A 14269-nucleotide genomic window follows, 5' to 3' on the forward strand; every position below is an offset into this window, starting at 1 on the left:
AAACCAAACTGGTTTGTCTATTCCTGTGCACGTAAGACACTGTATCAATGCCGAATAAGTTACCATAATATGAGGCAGAGTCCAAGAATGAGGCAGAAACGAAAGAGAAAGTCAGTTCAGCCGCCCAAGAATCAGAGACCCAGGAGAAGTACAATCTGGGAAGCCAGTAACTGAATACCAAAGGCCAGACAGTTTAGAATTGTTTCTCCAGAGGTCTGCTTTCTTACAAATGGCAAACCAGGAAAAGACTGACTCTCACACTAACATAGTAAACTGATGACTGCCATTAAAATAAACATCAAATGGTGAAAAGATGATATTTGTGTGTGTGTGTGTTTGAATTTTCTGATGGGAAGGGAGCGGAGGGAGAGATGAGGTGGGCACCTGAGTGGGGAGGGGTGTGGAGTCCCGGCAGATTGGGGAACAGACCCTCAGGCCCAGAGTTAACCAGAGAGTAGAGGTCTGGACTGGGTCAGGAATCTGCACTGAAGATGGATAAACCTGCTCAACAATTGATCTCAGCCACAGTGATTAGTGGTGTGGTGTTACTGCCTTTGTTTTGGGTGTGGAATGACATTAGGGTCTAGATTGCCAGAACCCAAATGGGAAGAGGGTTCAACATGGGGTTGGTGAATGTCATACTTCCCCTGAGAAAAGCAGGCAGACATCATCTCCTGGCCTCCTATGTCATAAAGGGCTGTGTTGCATCACTCGCCTTTGCTGTCAGCTAAAGGTGCTCAGGAGGCACAAAATGATGATACAATTAAAACCCACAGCTAGCACTACCAACGATTAGTGTTTGGAGGGAACCGACCAAGTATCAATTAATCCACTGTTCTCCTAAGAAATTGGTGGAAGCAGTTTGTTCCCAAGGGCAGGGAAGTGGAAGGGGGACATTCCCGGTGCATATGACAAACAGGATCACCAGAGACAGATAAGTTTTTGAGGTGGGGTGAACCATGCATTGTGTGGAATCTTAGTTCCCTGACTGGTGATTGAAAACGTTTGTGTTTCCTTGTTAATTTTCTGTTTAGTCGATCTATCCATAGGTGTGAGTGGGGCATTAAAGTCTCCCACTCTTATTATGTTATTGTTAATTTCCCCTTTCATAATTGTTAACATTTGTCTTACATATTGCTGTGCTCCTGTGTTGGGTGCATTATATATTTATAATTATTATATTTTCTTTTTGGATTGATCCTTTAATCATCATGTAGTGTCCTTCTTTGTCTCTTTTCACAGCCTTTGTCTTAAAGTCTATTTTATCTGATATGAGCATTGCTACTCCTGCTTTCTTTTGGTATCTATTTGCATGGAATATGGTTTTCCAGCCCTTCCCTTTCAGTCTGTGTGTGACCGTCGTTTCGAGGTTGGTCTCTTGTAGACAACATATATAGGGGTCTTGTTTTTGTATCCATTCATCCAGTCTTTATCTTTTGGTTGGGGCATTCAACCCATTTATATTTAAGGTAATTATTGACAAGTATGCTCCCATTGCCATTTGCTTTATTGTTTTGGGTTCAGGTTTATAGACCCTTTCTCTGCCCCCTGTCTAGAGAAGGTCCTTTAGCATTTGTTGGAGAGCTAGTTTGGTGATGCTAGATTCTCTCAAATTTTGCTTGTGTGTAAAGCTTTTCATTTCTCCTTCATATTTGAATGAGATACAGGCTGGGTCCAGTAATCTGGGCTGTAGGCTATTTTCTATAATCACTGTAAGTATGCCCTGCCATTCCCTCCTTGACTGAAGAGTTTCTATTGAAAGATCAGCTGTGATCCTTGTGGGAATCCCCTTGGGTGCTATTTGCTGTTTTTTTCCTTTGCTGCTTTTAATATTTGTTCTTTGTCTTTGAACTTTCTTAATTTTATTAATATATGGCTTGGGGTGTTTTGCCTTGGGTGTTTCCTGTTTGGGACTCTCTGGGTTTCTTGGACGTGGGTGATTATTTCCTTCTCCATTTAAGGGAACTTTTCAAGTATCATCCCCTCAAGTATTTTCCCATGGTTTTTCTTCTTGTCTTCCTCTTCTGGGACTCCTATGATTTGAATGCTGGGGCATTTAACATTGTCCTAGAGGTCTCTGAGATTGTCCTCATTTCTTTAAATTCATTTTTATTTTTTCTTCTCTATTTCATTTATTTCTACCATTCTATCTTCTATCTCACTTATCCTCTCTTCTGCCTCTCTTATTCTACCATTGATTCCCTCCAGAGTGTTTTGCATCTCATCGATTGCATTATTCCTTATGTATTGACTCTTTTTTTTAAGTGTAGAGTTAATATTTTATTGTCACTAATCAGATGGCAGTAAGGTATATAATCTTCATACTTGATCTTTCGTGTAAATAAAAAAAAATTACAAGTTTAAACAGCCACGGGCTGGTCATGTCTTCAGAAAACATGATTAGATTAATTCATTAATGGTGGCTTGAAGTTTTTCCTTATTAGCTCCAGAAAATTCACCCACCTTCTGTCCCTTTTTAAAAAACTGGAAGGTTGGCATGCATTTGACTTCATACTCTGCAGCAACATCCTGACAGTCATCCACATCTACTTTGAGGAACACCACGTTGGAATACTTTTCAGAGAGAGAATGAAAGAAAGGCTTGATCATTTTGCAAGGCCCACACCACGTGGATGAGAAGTCGACTACTACGAGTTTATCTCCTGCACTGTTCAAGGCTTCCTGAAAAGCATACTTGCTCTCAATCTGCTTCACCATCTTGGCAGCTGGGGGGGTCTGACGAGGGACCTGATGGTGCAAGAGATGGAAACGGATCCGAAGCGCCAGACTGAGCTTGTATTGACTCTTTTTTATTTCTTCTAGGTGCTTTTTAAACCTTTCTTGCATCTTCTCGAATCTTGTCTCCAGGCTATTTTTATGTAACTCCATTTATTTTCAAGAATTTGGTTCATTTTCACTATCATTATTCAGAATTCTTTATCAGGTAGATTCCTTATCTCTTCCTCTGTTCTTTGGGTTGGTGGGCATTTATTTATTTATCTCTATGTGAAGAGTTTGCAAAGGCAACCACACGTATGCTTACTCACAAAGCAAGGCAGAGGAAACATGTTGAAATTACACAGGATACTGGCTCTTTCCCCATAACAATGCCAGTTCATGACCTAGCCCACTCTGAATGTCTACGCCAGCCTCTGGTATTTCATAGAACACCGCTTTGTTCAATTATGGCAAAGGCTTCCATGACTGAGAAGAATGTACAGGTGCCAGGTGTGGAGCCAACTCAGATCTGCCCTACATCTCAACAGGTTGAGAGCAGCCATTTCCAGTGCTTTTTGAGGTGTCACAGTAGGAGTATATGGAAATCTGACTGGTGTGCTGGGACTGTCCCAGCATGCACCTAATCCCATATTGGGCACCCCTTCCTGCTCCAGCACTTCTTTCTTTGGAGGTAAAATTTCCAGTGCTTGAAAGGGATACAGCACACACTTACATGAAATGGAATCAGCATGGACCTGAAACTCAGGGCTTCTGTACCAGCAACTGGATACTCAACCTAACTACCCAGCAGGCAGTATTGGTTACTGAGAACAGGCTCATACCTGGCACTGGATCTGGCCCCTCTATCACGAGCCCCACCTCTCACCAAAGTGAGAGTTGCCAATGCACAAGAAGCAAAATTATTCTGTAACGTAAAATTATGGCAATCGCCCAATAGGAAAAACATAACGAAAAACAAGTTAAATAGGAGAACAGTTAAACAGACTTCTAGAGAACACCAAGTATATTAACATTCATTTTATTGGGGTCGTAGAAGGAAAAGAGAGATAAAGATTTCAAACATGTATATCTAATATGCTGAAAGGGGAAACCTTGCAACCCCTCATACTCTACCCAGCAAGATTATCATCCAGAATTACAGAGAAGAACTTCTCAGACAAGAAAAATCTAAGAGCTTATCCATACTAAACCAACTCGGAAGGAAATATTAAAGAGTCTTCTCTCAGTGGAAAAAGAAGTAAAAATCGACAGAGAACGGAAAAATCTCCCACCAGTACACACGAAAAAAATGATAAAGTGTGTGGATCAACGAAGTAGATAATCTAGTATGAAATTTAAAATACAAGTGAATTGCAAATTAAACGCTAACTGCATTAAGCAGCCTATAACATCAATGGACAGAGCATCCTGATAGAAAAGCAATAAGAAAACTATAGTCTTAAATTACAGGTTAGAGTAGTTGAACTTAGTAGATACCTACAGCATTTGCTGTTGTTCTTCAGTTACTAAGTTGTCTGACTCTTCTGAAACCCCATGGGTTGTAGGCCTCCAGGCGTCTCTGTCCATGGGATTTCCCAGCAAGAACAGTGGAGTTTATTGCATTTCCTTTTCCAGGGCCTCTTGCTGAACCAGGGATCAAATCTGCATCTTCTGCGTTGAAGGCAGATTCTTTACCTCTGAGCCACCTGGAATCAACTCAGTTCAGTTCAGTTCAGTCACTCAGTCATGTCTGATGCTTTGCAACCTCATGAATCACAGCACCCCAGGCCTCCCTGTCCATCACCAACTCCGGGAGTTCACTCAAACTCATGTCCATCGAGCTGGTGATGTCATCCAGCCATCTCATTCTCTGTCGTCCCCATCTCCACCCGCCCTCAATCCTTCCCAGCATCAGAGTCTTTTCCAGTGAGTCAACTCGTCGCATGAGATGGCCAAAATATTGGAGTTTCATTTTTAGCATCAGCCCTTCCAATGAACACCAAGGATTGATCTCCTCTAGAATGCAGTCCAAGGTACTCTCAAGAGTCTTCTCCAGCATCACAGTTTAAAACATCAATTCTTTGGTGATCAGCTTTCTTCACAGTCCAACTCTCACATCCATACATGACCACGGGAAAATCCATAGCTTTGACTAGACGGACCTTGTGTGGCAAAGTAATGCCTCTGCTTTTTAATATGCTATCGAGGTTGGTCATAACTTTCCTTCCAAGGAGCAAGCGTCTTTTAATTTCATAGCTGCAATCAGCATCTGCAGTGATTTTAGAGCCCCCAAAAATAAAGTCTGACACTGTTTCCACTGTTTCCCCATCTATTTCCCATGAAATGATGGGACCAGATGCCATGATCTTCGTTTTATAAATGTTGAGCTTCAAGCCAACATTTTCACTCTCCCGTTTCATTTTCATCAAGAGGCTTTTGAGTTCCTCTTCACTTTCTGCCGTAAGGATGGTGTTATCTGCGTATCTGAGGTTATTGATATTTCTCCCAGCAGTCTTGATTCCAGCTTGTGCTTCTTCCAGACCAGCGTTCCTCAATATGTACTCTGCATATAAGTTAAATAAGCAGGGTGACAACATACAACCTTGATGCACTCCTTCTCCTATTTGGAACCAGTCTGTTGTTCCATGTCCACTTCTAACAGTTGTTTCCTGACCTGCATACAGGTTTCTCAAGAGGCAGGTCAGGTGGTCTGGTATTCCCATCTCTTTCAGAATTTTCCATAATTTATTGTTATCCACACAGTCAAAAGATTTGACATAGTCAATGAAGCAGAAATAAATGTTTTACTGGAACTCTCTTGCTTTCTCCATGATTAAGCAGATGTTGGAAATTTGATCTCTGGTACCTCTCCCTTTTCTAAAACCTGCTTGAACATCTGGAAGTTCACGGTTCACATATTGCTGAATTCTGGCTTGGAGAATTTTGAGCATGACTTTACTCGCGTGTGAGATGAGTGCAATTGTGCAGTAGTTTGAGCTTTCTTTGGTATTGCCTTTTTTTGGGATTGGAATGAAGACTGAACTTTTCCAGTCTTGTGGCCACTGATGAGTTTTCTGAATTTGCTCGCATATTGAGTGCAGCACATTCACAGCATCGTCTTTCAGGATTTGAAATAGCTCAATTGGAATTTCATCACATTCACTAGCTTTGTTCATTGTGATGCTCTCTAAGGCCCACTTGACTTCACATTCCAAGATATCTGGCTCCAGGGGAGTTATCACGGCATCATGATTATCTTGGTCTTGAAGGTCTTTTTTGTACAATTCTTCCGTGTATTCTTGCCACCTCTTCTTAATATCTTCTGCTTCTTTTAGGTCCATACCATTTCTGTCCTTTATCGACCCTATCTTTGCATGAAATGTAACCTTGATATCTCTAACTTCTTGCAGAAAACCCTTGTTTTTCCAATTCTGTTGTTTTCCTCTATTTATTTGCATTGATCGCTGAGGAAGGCTTTCTTGTCTGTCCTTGCTATTCTTTGGAACTCTGCATTCAGATGCTTATATCTTTCCTTTTCTCCTTTGCTTTTCGCTTCTCATTTTTTCACAGCTATTTATAAGGCCTCTTCAGACAGACATTTTGCTTTATTGCATTTCTTTTCCATGGAGATGGTCTTGGTCCCTGTCTCCTGTACAATGTCACGAACCTCCGTCCAGAGTTCATCAGGCACTCTATCAATCAGATCTAGTCCCTTAAATCTATTTCTTACTTTCACTGTATAATCATAAGGGATTTGATTTATGTAAAATCTGAATGGTCTAGTGATTTTCCCTACTTTCTTCAGTTTCAGTCTGAATTTGGCAATAAGGAGTTCATGATCAGAGCCACAGTCAGCTCCTGGTCTTGTTTTTGCTATCTGTATAGAGCTTCTCCTTCTTTGGCTGCAAATAATATAACGAATCTGATTTCAGTGTTGACCATCTGCTGATGTCCATGTGTAGAGTCTTCTCTTATGTTGTTGGAAGAGGGTGTTTGCTATGACCAGTGCGTTCTCTTGGCAAAACTCTATTAGCCTTTGCCCTGCTTCATTTCATGCTCCAAGGCCAAATTTGCCTGTTACTCCAGGTGTTTCTTGACTTCCTCCTTTGACATTCCAGTCCCCTATAATGAATAGGACATCTTTTTTGGATGTTAAGTTCTAAAAGGTCTTATAGGTCTTCAGAGAACCGTTCAACTTCTTCAGCATTACTGGTACGGGCATAGACTTGGATTACTGTAATATTGAATGGTTTGCCTTGGAAATGAACAGAAATCATTCTGTCGTTTTTAAGATTGCATCCAACTACTGCATTTAGGACTCTTTTGTTGACCATGATGGCTACTCCATTTCTTCTAAAGGATTCCTGCCCACCGTAGTAGATATAATGGTCATCTGAGTTAAATTCACCCATACCAGTCTATTTTAGTTCGCTTATTCCTAGAATGTCTACGTTCACTCTTGTCATCTTTTGTTTGGCTACTTCCAATTTGACTTGATTCATGGACCTAACATTCCAGGTTCCTATGCATTATTGCTCTTTACAGCACCGGACCTTGCTTTTATCACCAGTCACATCCACAGCTGCGTATTTGTTTAGCTTTAGCTCCATCCCTTCATTCTTTCTAGAGTTATTTCTCCACTGATCTCCAGTAGCATAGTGGGCACCTACCGACCTGGGGAATTCCTCCTTCAGTATCTTATCATTTTGCCCTTTGATAATGTTCATGGGGTTCAAGGCAAGTATACTGAAGTGGTTTGCCATTCCCTTCTCCAGTGGACCACATTCACCTGTGGTCTATGTGATCAGATCGACCAGTTTCCTGTGATTATGATTTCACCACAGACATGTCTATCTAAAAGTAAAGAAGTAAGAAAAAAATAAGCATGCCTTCAATAGAAAATTTTTCATCCATGACAAAGATGAAATGTCAACAAATTCCTGTAAATGATGGACCTAAAATGTAGTATGGTCACAAAGATGTCAGAAACAGAAGAGAAAATCTATTATTTAAAAGATGTGGTAGACCAAAATACAGAAAAGAAAGAAAGGAAAACAAAGACAAAGTAAAATAAAACTTTCATGAAAAAATAAAAATACAAAAGTGAAAAAAAGCAATTTGCATTTTCCCAGAGCTAAACACTGCAGTTACACAGGGAGGATTCTCAAAGGAAGTGTGCCAAGAGATATAGAGTATAACAAGATGCTATTATCAAGAAAAAATAATTGCTTTTGCTCTTGAGCATGTGTGCATGAAAAAGAGAAATTAAATACTGTGTTGTACAAATGAAACAAAAAAACAATAATAAATAAAATTAACAAAGATCAAAGACAAAGGACAATATTAAAAGCAGCAAGGGAAAAACAGAAAATAAAACACAAGGGGTTCCCACAAGGATCACAGCTGATCTTTCAATTGAAACTCTTCAGGCCAGGAGGGAATGGCAGGGCACACTTACAGTGAGGAAAGAAAAGAGCCTACAGCCCAGATTACTGAACCCACCAAGGATCTCATCCTAATATGAAGGAGATATCAAAAGCTTTACACACAAGCTAATGCTGAGCAAATTCATCATCACCAAACCAGCTCTCCAACAAATGCTAAAGGACATTCTCTAGACAGGAAGCAGAGAAAGGGGTTATACACCCGAACCCAAAATAATAAAGTAAATGGCAACGGGATCATACTTATCAATAATTACCTTAAATGTAAATGGGTTGAATGCCTCAACCAAAAGACAAAGACTGGCTAAATGAATACAAAAACAAGACACCTATATAGCTTGTCTACAAGAGACACACCTCGAAAAGAGGGACACATACAGACTGAAAAGGAAGGGCTGGAAAAACATATTCCACTCAAATAGATGACAAAAGAAAGCAAAAGTAACAATAGTCATATCAGATAAAAAAGACTTTAAAACAAAGTCCGTGAAAATATAAAAAGAAGGACACTACATGATGATCAATCCAAAAAGAAGATATAACAATTATAAATATATTTGCACCCAACACAGGAGAACCACAAAATGCTAGCCCAATGTTAATTATGAAATGGGAAATTAACAATAAAATAATTAGTGTGGGAGACTTTAATACCCCACTTACACCTATGGATAGATCGACTAAACAGAAAATTAACAAGGAAACAGAAACGTTTTCAATCCCTGGTCAGGGAACGAAGATCTCAAACCTGCATGGTACCCCACAACCCAAAATGTTATCTGTCTGTGGTGATCATGTTTGTCATATGAACCGGGATTGGGCCACCTCCCCTGCCCTGCCCATGGGAACACGCTGCTCCCACCAACTTCTTGGGATAACAGTGGCCTAATTGATATTTGATCTGTTCCCTCCAAACATTATTTTAATCGTTGGGAGTGATAGCTGTGGGTTTTAACTGTATCAGCATTTTGTGCCTCCTGCCCCGGCGGCGCAGACGTGACTCGAGAGTCGCCGGCCCCGGTGCAACGAACCACGCAAAGAGGTGCGGCCGTGAGGAGCTACCCCACGCCTGAGGCCAGGGCCGGCAGCCGAGAGGAGCTACCCCACATCCAACAGGCGGTGCCTGCGTGGGCGCAGGAGGGCCGAGAGGAGCTATTCCGCGTTCAAGGTCAGGAGGGGCGGACTTGAGGAGATACCCTTCGTGCAAGGTAAGGTACAGCGGCTGCACTTTGCTGGAGCAGCTGTGAAGAGATTTTCCACGACCAAGGTAAGAGAAACCCAAATAAGACGGTAGGTATTGCTAGGGGGCATCAGAGGGCAGACACACTGAAATCATAATCACAGGAAACTAGTCGATCTGATCACATGAACCACAGCCGAATGTGGTCCACTGGAGAAGGGAATGGCAAACCACTTCAGTATACTTGCCTTGAGAACCCCATGAACAGTAACAAAGGGCAAAATGATAGGATACTGAATGAGGAATTCCCCAGGTCGGTAGGTGCCCAGTATGCTACTGGAGATCAGTGGAGAAATAACTCTAGAAGGAATAAAGGGATGGAGCAAAAGCAAAACCAATACCCAGCTGTGGATGTGACCAGTGATAGAAGCAAGGTCCGGTGCTGTAAAGAGCAATATTGCATAGGAACCTGGAATGTTAGGTCCATGAATCAAGGCAAATTGGAAGTGGTCAAACAGGAGATGGCAAGAGTGAACGTAGACATTCTAGGAATCAGTGAATTAAAATGGACAGGAATGGGTGAATTTAACTCAGATGACCATTATATCTACTACTGTGGGCAGGAAACCCTTAGAAGAAATGGAGTAGCCGTCATGGTCAACAAAAGAGTCTGAAATGCAGTACTTGGATGCAATCTTAAAAATGACAGAATGATTTCTGTTCATTTCCAAGGCAAACCATTCAATATTACAGTAATCCAGGCCTATGCCCCAACCAGTAATGCTGAAGAAGCCGAAGTTAATCAGTTTTATGAAGACCTACAAGACATTTTAGAACTAACACCCAAAAAAATGTCCTTTTCATTATCGGGGACTGGAATGCAAAAGTAGGAAGTCAAGAAACACCTGGAGTACCTGGCAAATTTGGCCTTGGAGCACGGAATGAAGCAGGGCAAAGGCTAATAGAGTTTTGTCAAGAGAATGCACTGGACATAGCAAACACCCTCTTCCAACAACACAAGAGAAGACTCTACACATGGACATCACCAGATGGTCAACACCGAAATCAGATTGATTATATTCTTTGCAACCAAAGATGGAGAAGCTGTATACAGTTAGCGAAAACAAGACCAGGAGCTGACTGTGGCTCAGATCATGAACTCCTTATTGTGAAATTCAGACTTTAATTGAAGAAAGTAGGAAATACCACTAGACCATTCAGATATGACCTCAATCAAATCCCTTATGATTATACAGTGGAAGTGAGAAAGAGATTTTAGGGACTAGATCTGATCGATAGAGTGCCTGATGAACTCAGCACGGAGGTTCGTGACATTGTACAGGAGACAGGGACCAAGACCATCCCCATGGAAAAGAAATGCAGAAGAGCGAAATGGCTGTCTGAGGAGGCCTTACAAATAGCTGTGAAAATAAGAGAGGCGAAAAGCAAAGGAGAAAAAGAAAGATATAAGCATTAGAATGCAGAGTTCCAAAGAATAACAAGGAGAGATACGAAAGACTCCCTCAGTGATCGATGCAAAGAAATAGAGGAAAACAACAAAATAGGAAAAACAAGAGACCTCTTCAAGAAAATTAGAGATTCCAAGGGAACATTTCATGCAAAGATGGGCTCGATAAAGGACAGAAATGGTATGGACCTAACAGAAGCAGAAGATATTAAGAAGAGGTGGCAGGAATAAACAGAAGAACTGTACAAAAAAGATCTTCACGACCAAGATAGTCACGACAACGTGATCACTGACCTAGAGCCAGACATCTTGGAATGTGAAGTCAAGTGGGCTGTAGAAAGCATCACTACTAACAAAGCTAGTGGAAGTGATGGAATTCCTGTTGAGCTATTTCAAATCTTGAAAGATGATGCTGTGAAAGTGCTGCACTCAATATGCCAGCAGATTTGGAAAATTCAACGCTGGCCACAGGACTGGAAGAGGTCAGTCTTCATTCCAATCCCAAAGAAAGACAATGCCAAAGAATGCTCAAACTACCGCACAATTGCACTCATCTCACACGCTAGTAAAATCATGCTCAAAATTCTCGAAGCCAGGCTTCAGCAAGATGTGAACCGTGAACTCCCAGATGTTCAAGCAGGTTTTAGAAAAGGCAGAGGAACCAGAGATCAAATTGCCAACATCCGCTGGATAATGGAGAAAGCAAGAGGGTTTCAGAAAAACATCTATTTCTGATCCATTGACTATGCCAAAGCCTTTGACTGTGTCGATCACAATAAACTGTGGAACATTCTGAAAGCGATAGGAATCCCAGACCACCTGACCTGCCTCTTGAGAAACCTGTAAGCAGGTCAGGAAGCAACAGTTAGAACTGGACATGGAACAACAGACTGGTTCCAAATAGGAAAAGGTGTACGTCAAGGCTGTATATTGTCACCTTGCTTATTTAACTTATATGCAGAGTACATCATGAGGAACGCTGGGCTGGAAGAATACAAGCTGGAATCAAGATTGCTGGGAGAAATATCAATAACCTCAGATATGCAGATGACACTACCCTTATGGCAGAAAGTGAAGAGGAACTCAAAAGCCTCTTGATGAAATTGAAAGAGGAGATTGAAAAGGTTGGCTTGAAGCTCAACATTCAGAAAACAAAGATCATGGCATCTGGTCCCATCACTTCATGGGAAATAGATGGAAAAACAGTGGAAACAGTGTCAGACTTTATTTTTGGGGGCTCCAAAATCACTGCAGATGCTGATTGCAGCCATGAAATTAAAAGACGCTTACTCCTTGGAAGGAAAGTTATGACCAACCTTGATAGTATATTAAAAAGCAGAGACATTACTTTGCCAACAAAGTTCCGTCTAGTCAAGGCAATGGTTTTTCCCGTGGTCATGTATGGATGTGAGAGTTGGACTGTGAAGAAAGCTGATCACCGAAGAATCGGTGCTTTTGAACTGTGGTGTTGGAGAAGACTCTTGAGAGTCCCTTATACTGCAAGGAGATCCAACCAGTCCATTCTAAAGGAGATCAATCCTGGATGTTCATTGGAGGGACTGATGCTAAAGCTGAAACTGCAATACTTTGGCCACCTCATGCGACGAGTTGACTCACTGGAAAAGACTCTGATGCTGGGAAAGGTTGGGGGCGGGAGGAGAAGGGGACGACGGAGAATGAGATGGCTGGATGGCATCGCCGACTCTGTGGACATGAGTTTGAGTGTACTCCGGGAGTTGGTGATGGACAGGGAGGCCTGGAGTGCTGTAATTCATGGGGTTGTGGAGAGTCGGACACGACTGAGCGACTGAACTGAACTGAACTGAACTGAACACCTTTAGCTGACAGCATAGGTGTGTGATGTAACAAAGCCCTTTATGACGTAGGTGGCCAGGAGGTGATTTCTACCTTCTTTTCTCAGAGGAAGTATGACATTCATATTCTCCATGTTGAACCCTCTTCCCATCTGGGTTCTGCCAATCTAGCCCCTAATGTCATTCCACACCCCAAAGGCAGTAGCACCACACAACTAATCCTTGCCGCTGAGATCAATTTTAAAGCAGCGTTATCCATCTTCAGTGCAGACTCCTGACCCAGTCCAGACCTCTACTCTCTGGTTAACTGGGGGCCTGAGGGTCTGTTCTCCAATCTCCCGGGACTCCACACCCCTCCCCACTCAGGTGCCCACCTCTCCCCTCCCTTCCCATCAGAAACTTCACACACACACACACACACACAAATATCATTTTTTCACGATTTCATGTTTATTTAAATGGCAGCCATCAGTTTACTATATTAGTGTGAGAGTCACTCTTTTCTGCTTGGCCATTTGCAAGGAAGCAGACCTCCAGAGAAACAATTATAAACTGTTGGACCTTTGGTATTCAGTTACTGGCTGCCCAGTATGTACTTCTCCAGTGTCTGTCACTGTGGGGCGGTTGAACTTATCTTCTCTTTCGATTCTGCATCCTTCTTGGACTCTGCCTCATAATTTGGTAACTTTTTCGGCATTGATTCTGTGTCTTACATGCACAGGAACAGAAAAACCAGTTTAGTTTTCTTATTTTCTTCACCTTCTTCGACTGAGTGACATATGATAGGATTTTCTTTCTCAACGTCTCTTGTAGAGGTCTTCTGACCCTCATGGTCATATTTCGTGCCTGGAAAGAAAGAGAAGGGTAATAGTTTTGAGCAAAGAGTCTAACAAATGACTTGGAAGGGAGATTTCATGAAAAAAGGATGTGAGCTGATGAGGGCTTCTGTGCCTGGCAAGGGCAGTTTAGAGGTCTTGGGCAGCAAAGTCAATGGAGAACATGGAGAGCATAGATGCAATCATTTTACCTTCACACTGCCTCTGTTTCTCCGTTGACAATGTGTCATCTTTCTTCCTTTCATTCTTGAAGCAAACCGCGTTGCAACTCTTCTTGGCTTCTATGACTTCCGGTTTCCTTAGTCATAATGATCCCATGAAGTGGCCTAACCAAGAATCCTTGCCTCTGACCCCCTATATATATCTTCTCAGGGAAATGAGGAGCCACACCCTTCAATCTGATTGGTCAGCTAGGCACTCCCCAGCCAACGGTGACCTTGGCATCTTAGACATCACAATGTACCACTTTGCCCATCAACATGGGCTAGTGGAGGTTGAGGGAGGCCATGATACAACTTACCCTCTGCTGACACCTCTGTGTGAATAATTCTGGGGAGTGGTGATTCAGGGGCATGGTGTGTCAGCTCATGACATTCAGACTTTCCTTCCGTGCCATTTATTGTTTGACTTATATGTCTCCCTCATCCATCCCTGTATGAACACTTGTCATCCCACTTCAGCACTTCAGAGTCGTCTAGTCATTTCATCTCTAGACCACCCTCTTCTTACTGGGGGTTCGTGAAGGGCTTAAAGAACTTAAGAGCAAGCACGTAACATGGAAAAAGGTCATTAATAACATGTTGTATGTA

The 14269-nt window shown here is 42.0% G+C and overlaps 1 protein-coding gene across 1 annotated transcript; it reads right to left on the bottom strand.

Annotated features, from left to right (window-relative positions):
* Nucleotides 1–2261: 2261 nt before the first annotated feature.
* On the bottom strand, nt 2262–2791 carry LOC129540266 (thioredoxin). Its single transcript, XM_055401290.2, has one exon. The coding sequence runs from the start codon at nt 2716–2718 to the stop codon at nt 2401–2403; it is 318 nt and encodes a 105-aa protein (XP_055257265.2). The 5' UTR covers nt 2719–2791; the 3' UTR covers nt 2262–2400.
* Nucleotides 2792–14269: the final 11478 nt, after the last annotated feature.

Source organism: Moschus berezovskii, chromosome 22 (genome assembly GCF_049115385.1).
Source record: "Moschus berezovskii isolate FMDL1 chromosome 22, NW_MosBer_1.0, whole genome shotgun sequence".
In the NCBI taxonomy this organism is placed as follows: domain Eukaryota; kingdom Metazoa; phylum Chordata; class Mammalia; order Artiodactyla; family Moschidae; genus Moschus; species Moschus berezovskii.

What these genes read in the sequence shown, in the direction of transcription:
- LOC129540266 (XM_055401290.2), bottom strand. Translation starts at nt 2,718, where the DNA reads ATGGTGAAGCAGATTGAGAGCAAGTATGCTTTTCAGGAAGCCTTGAAC.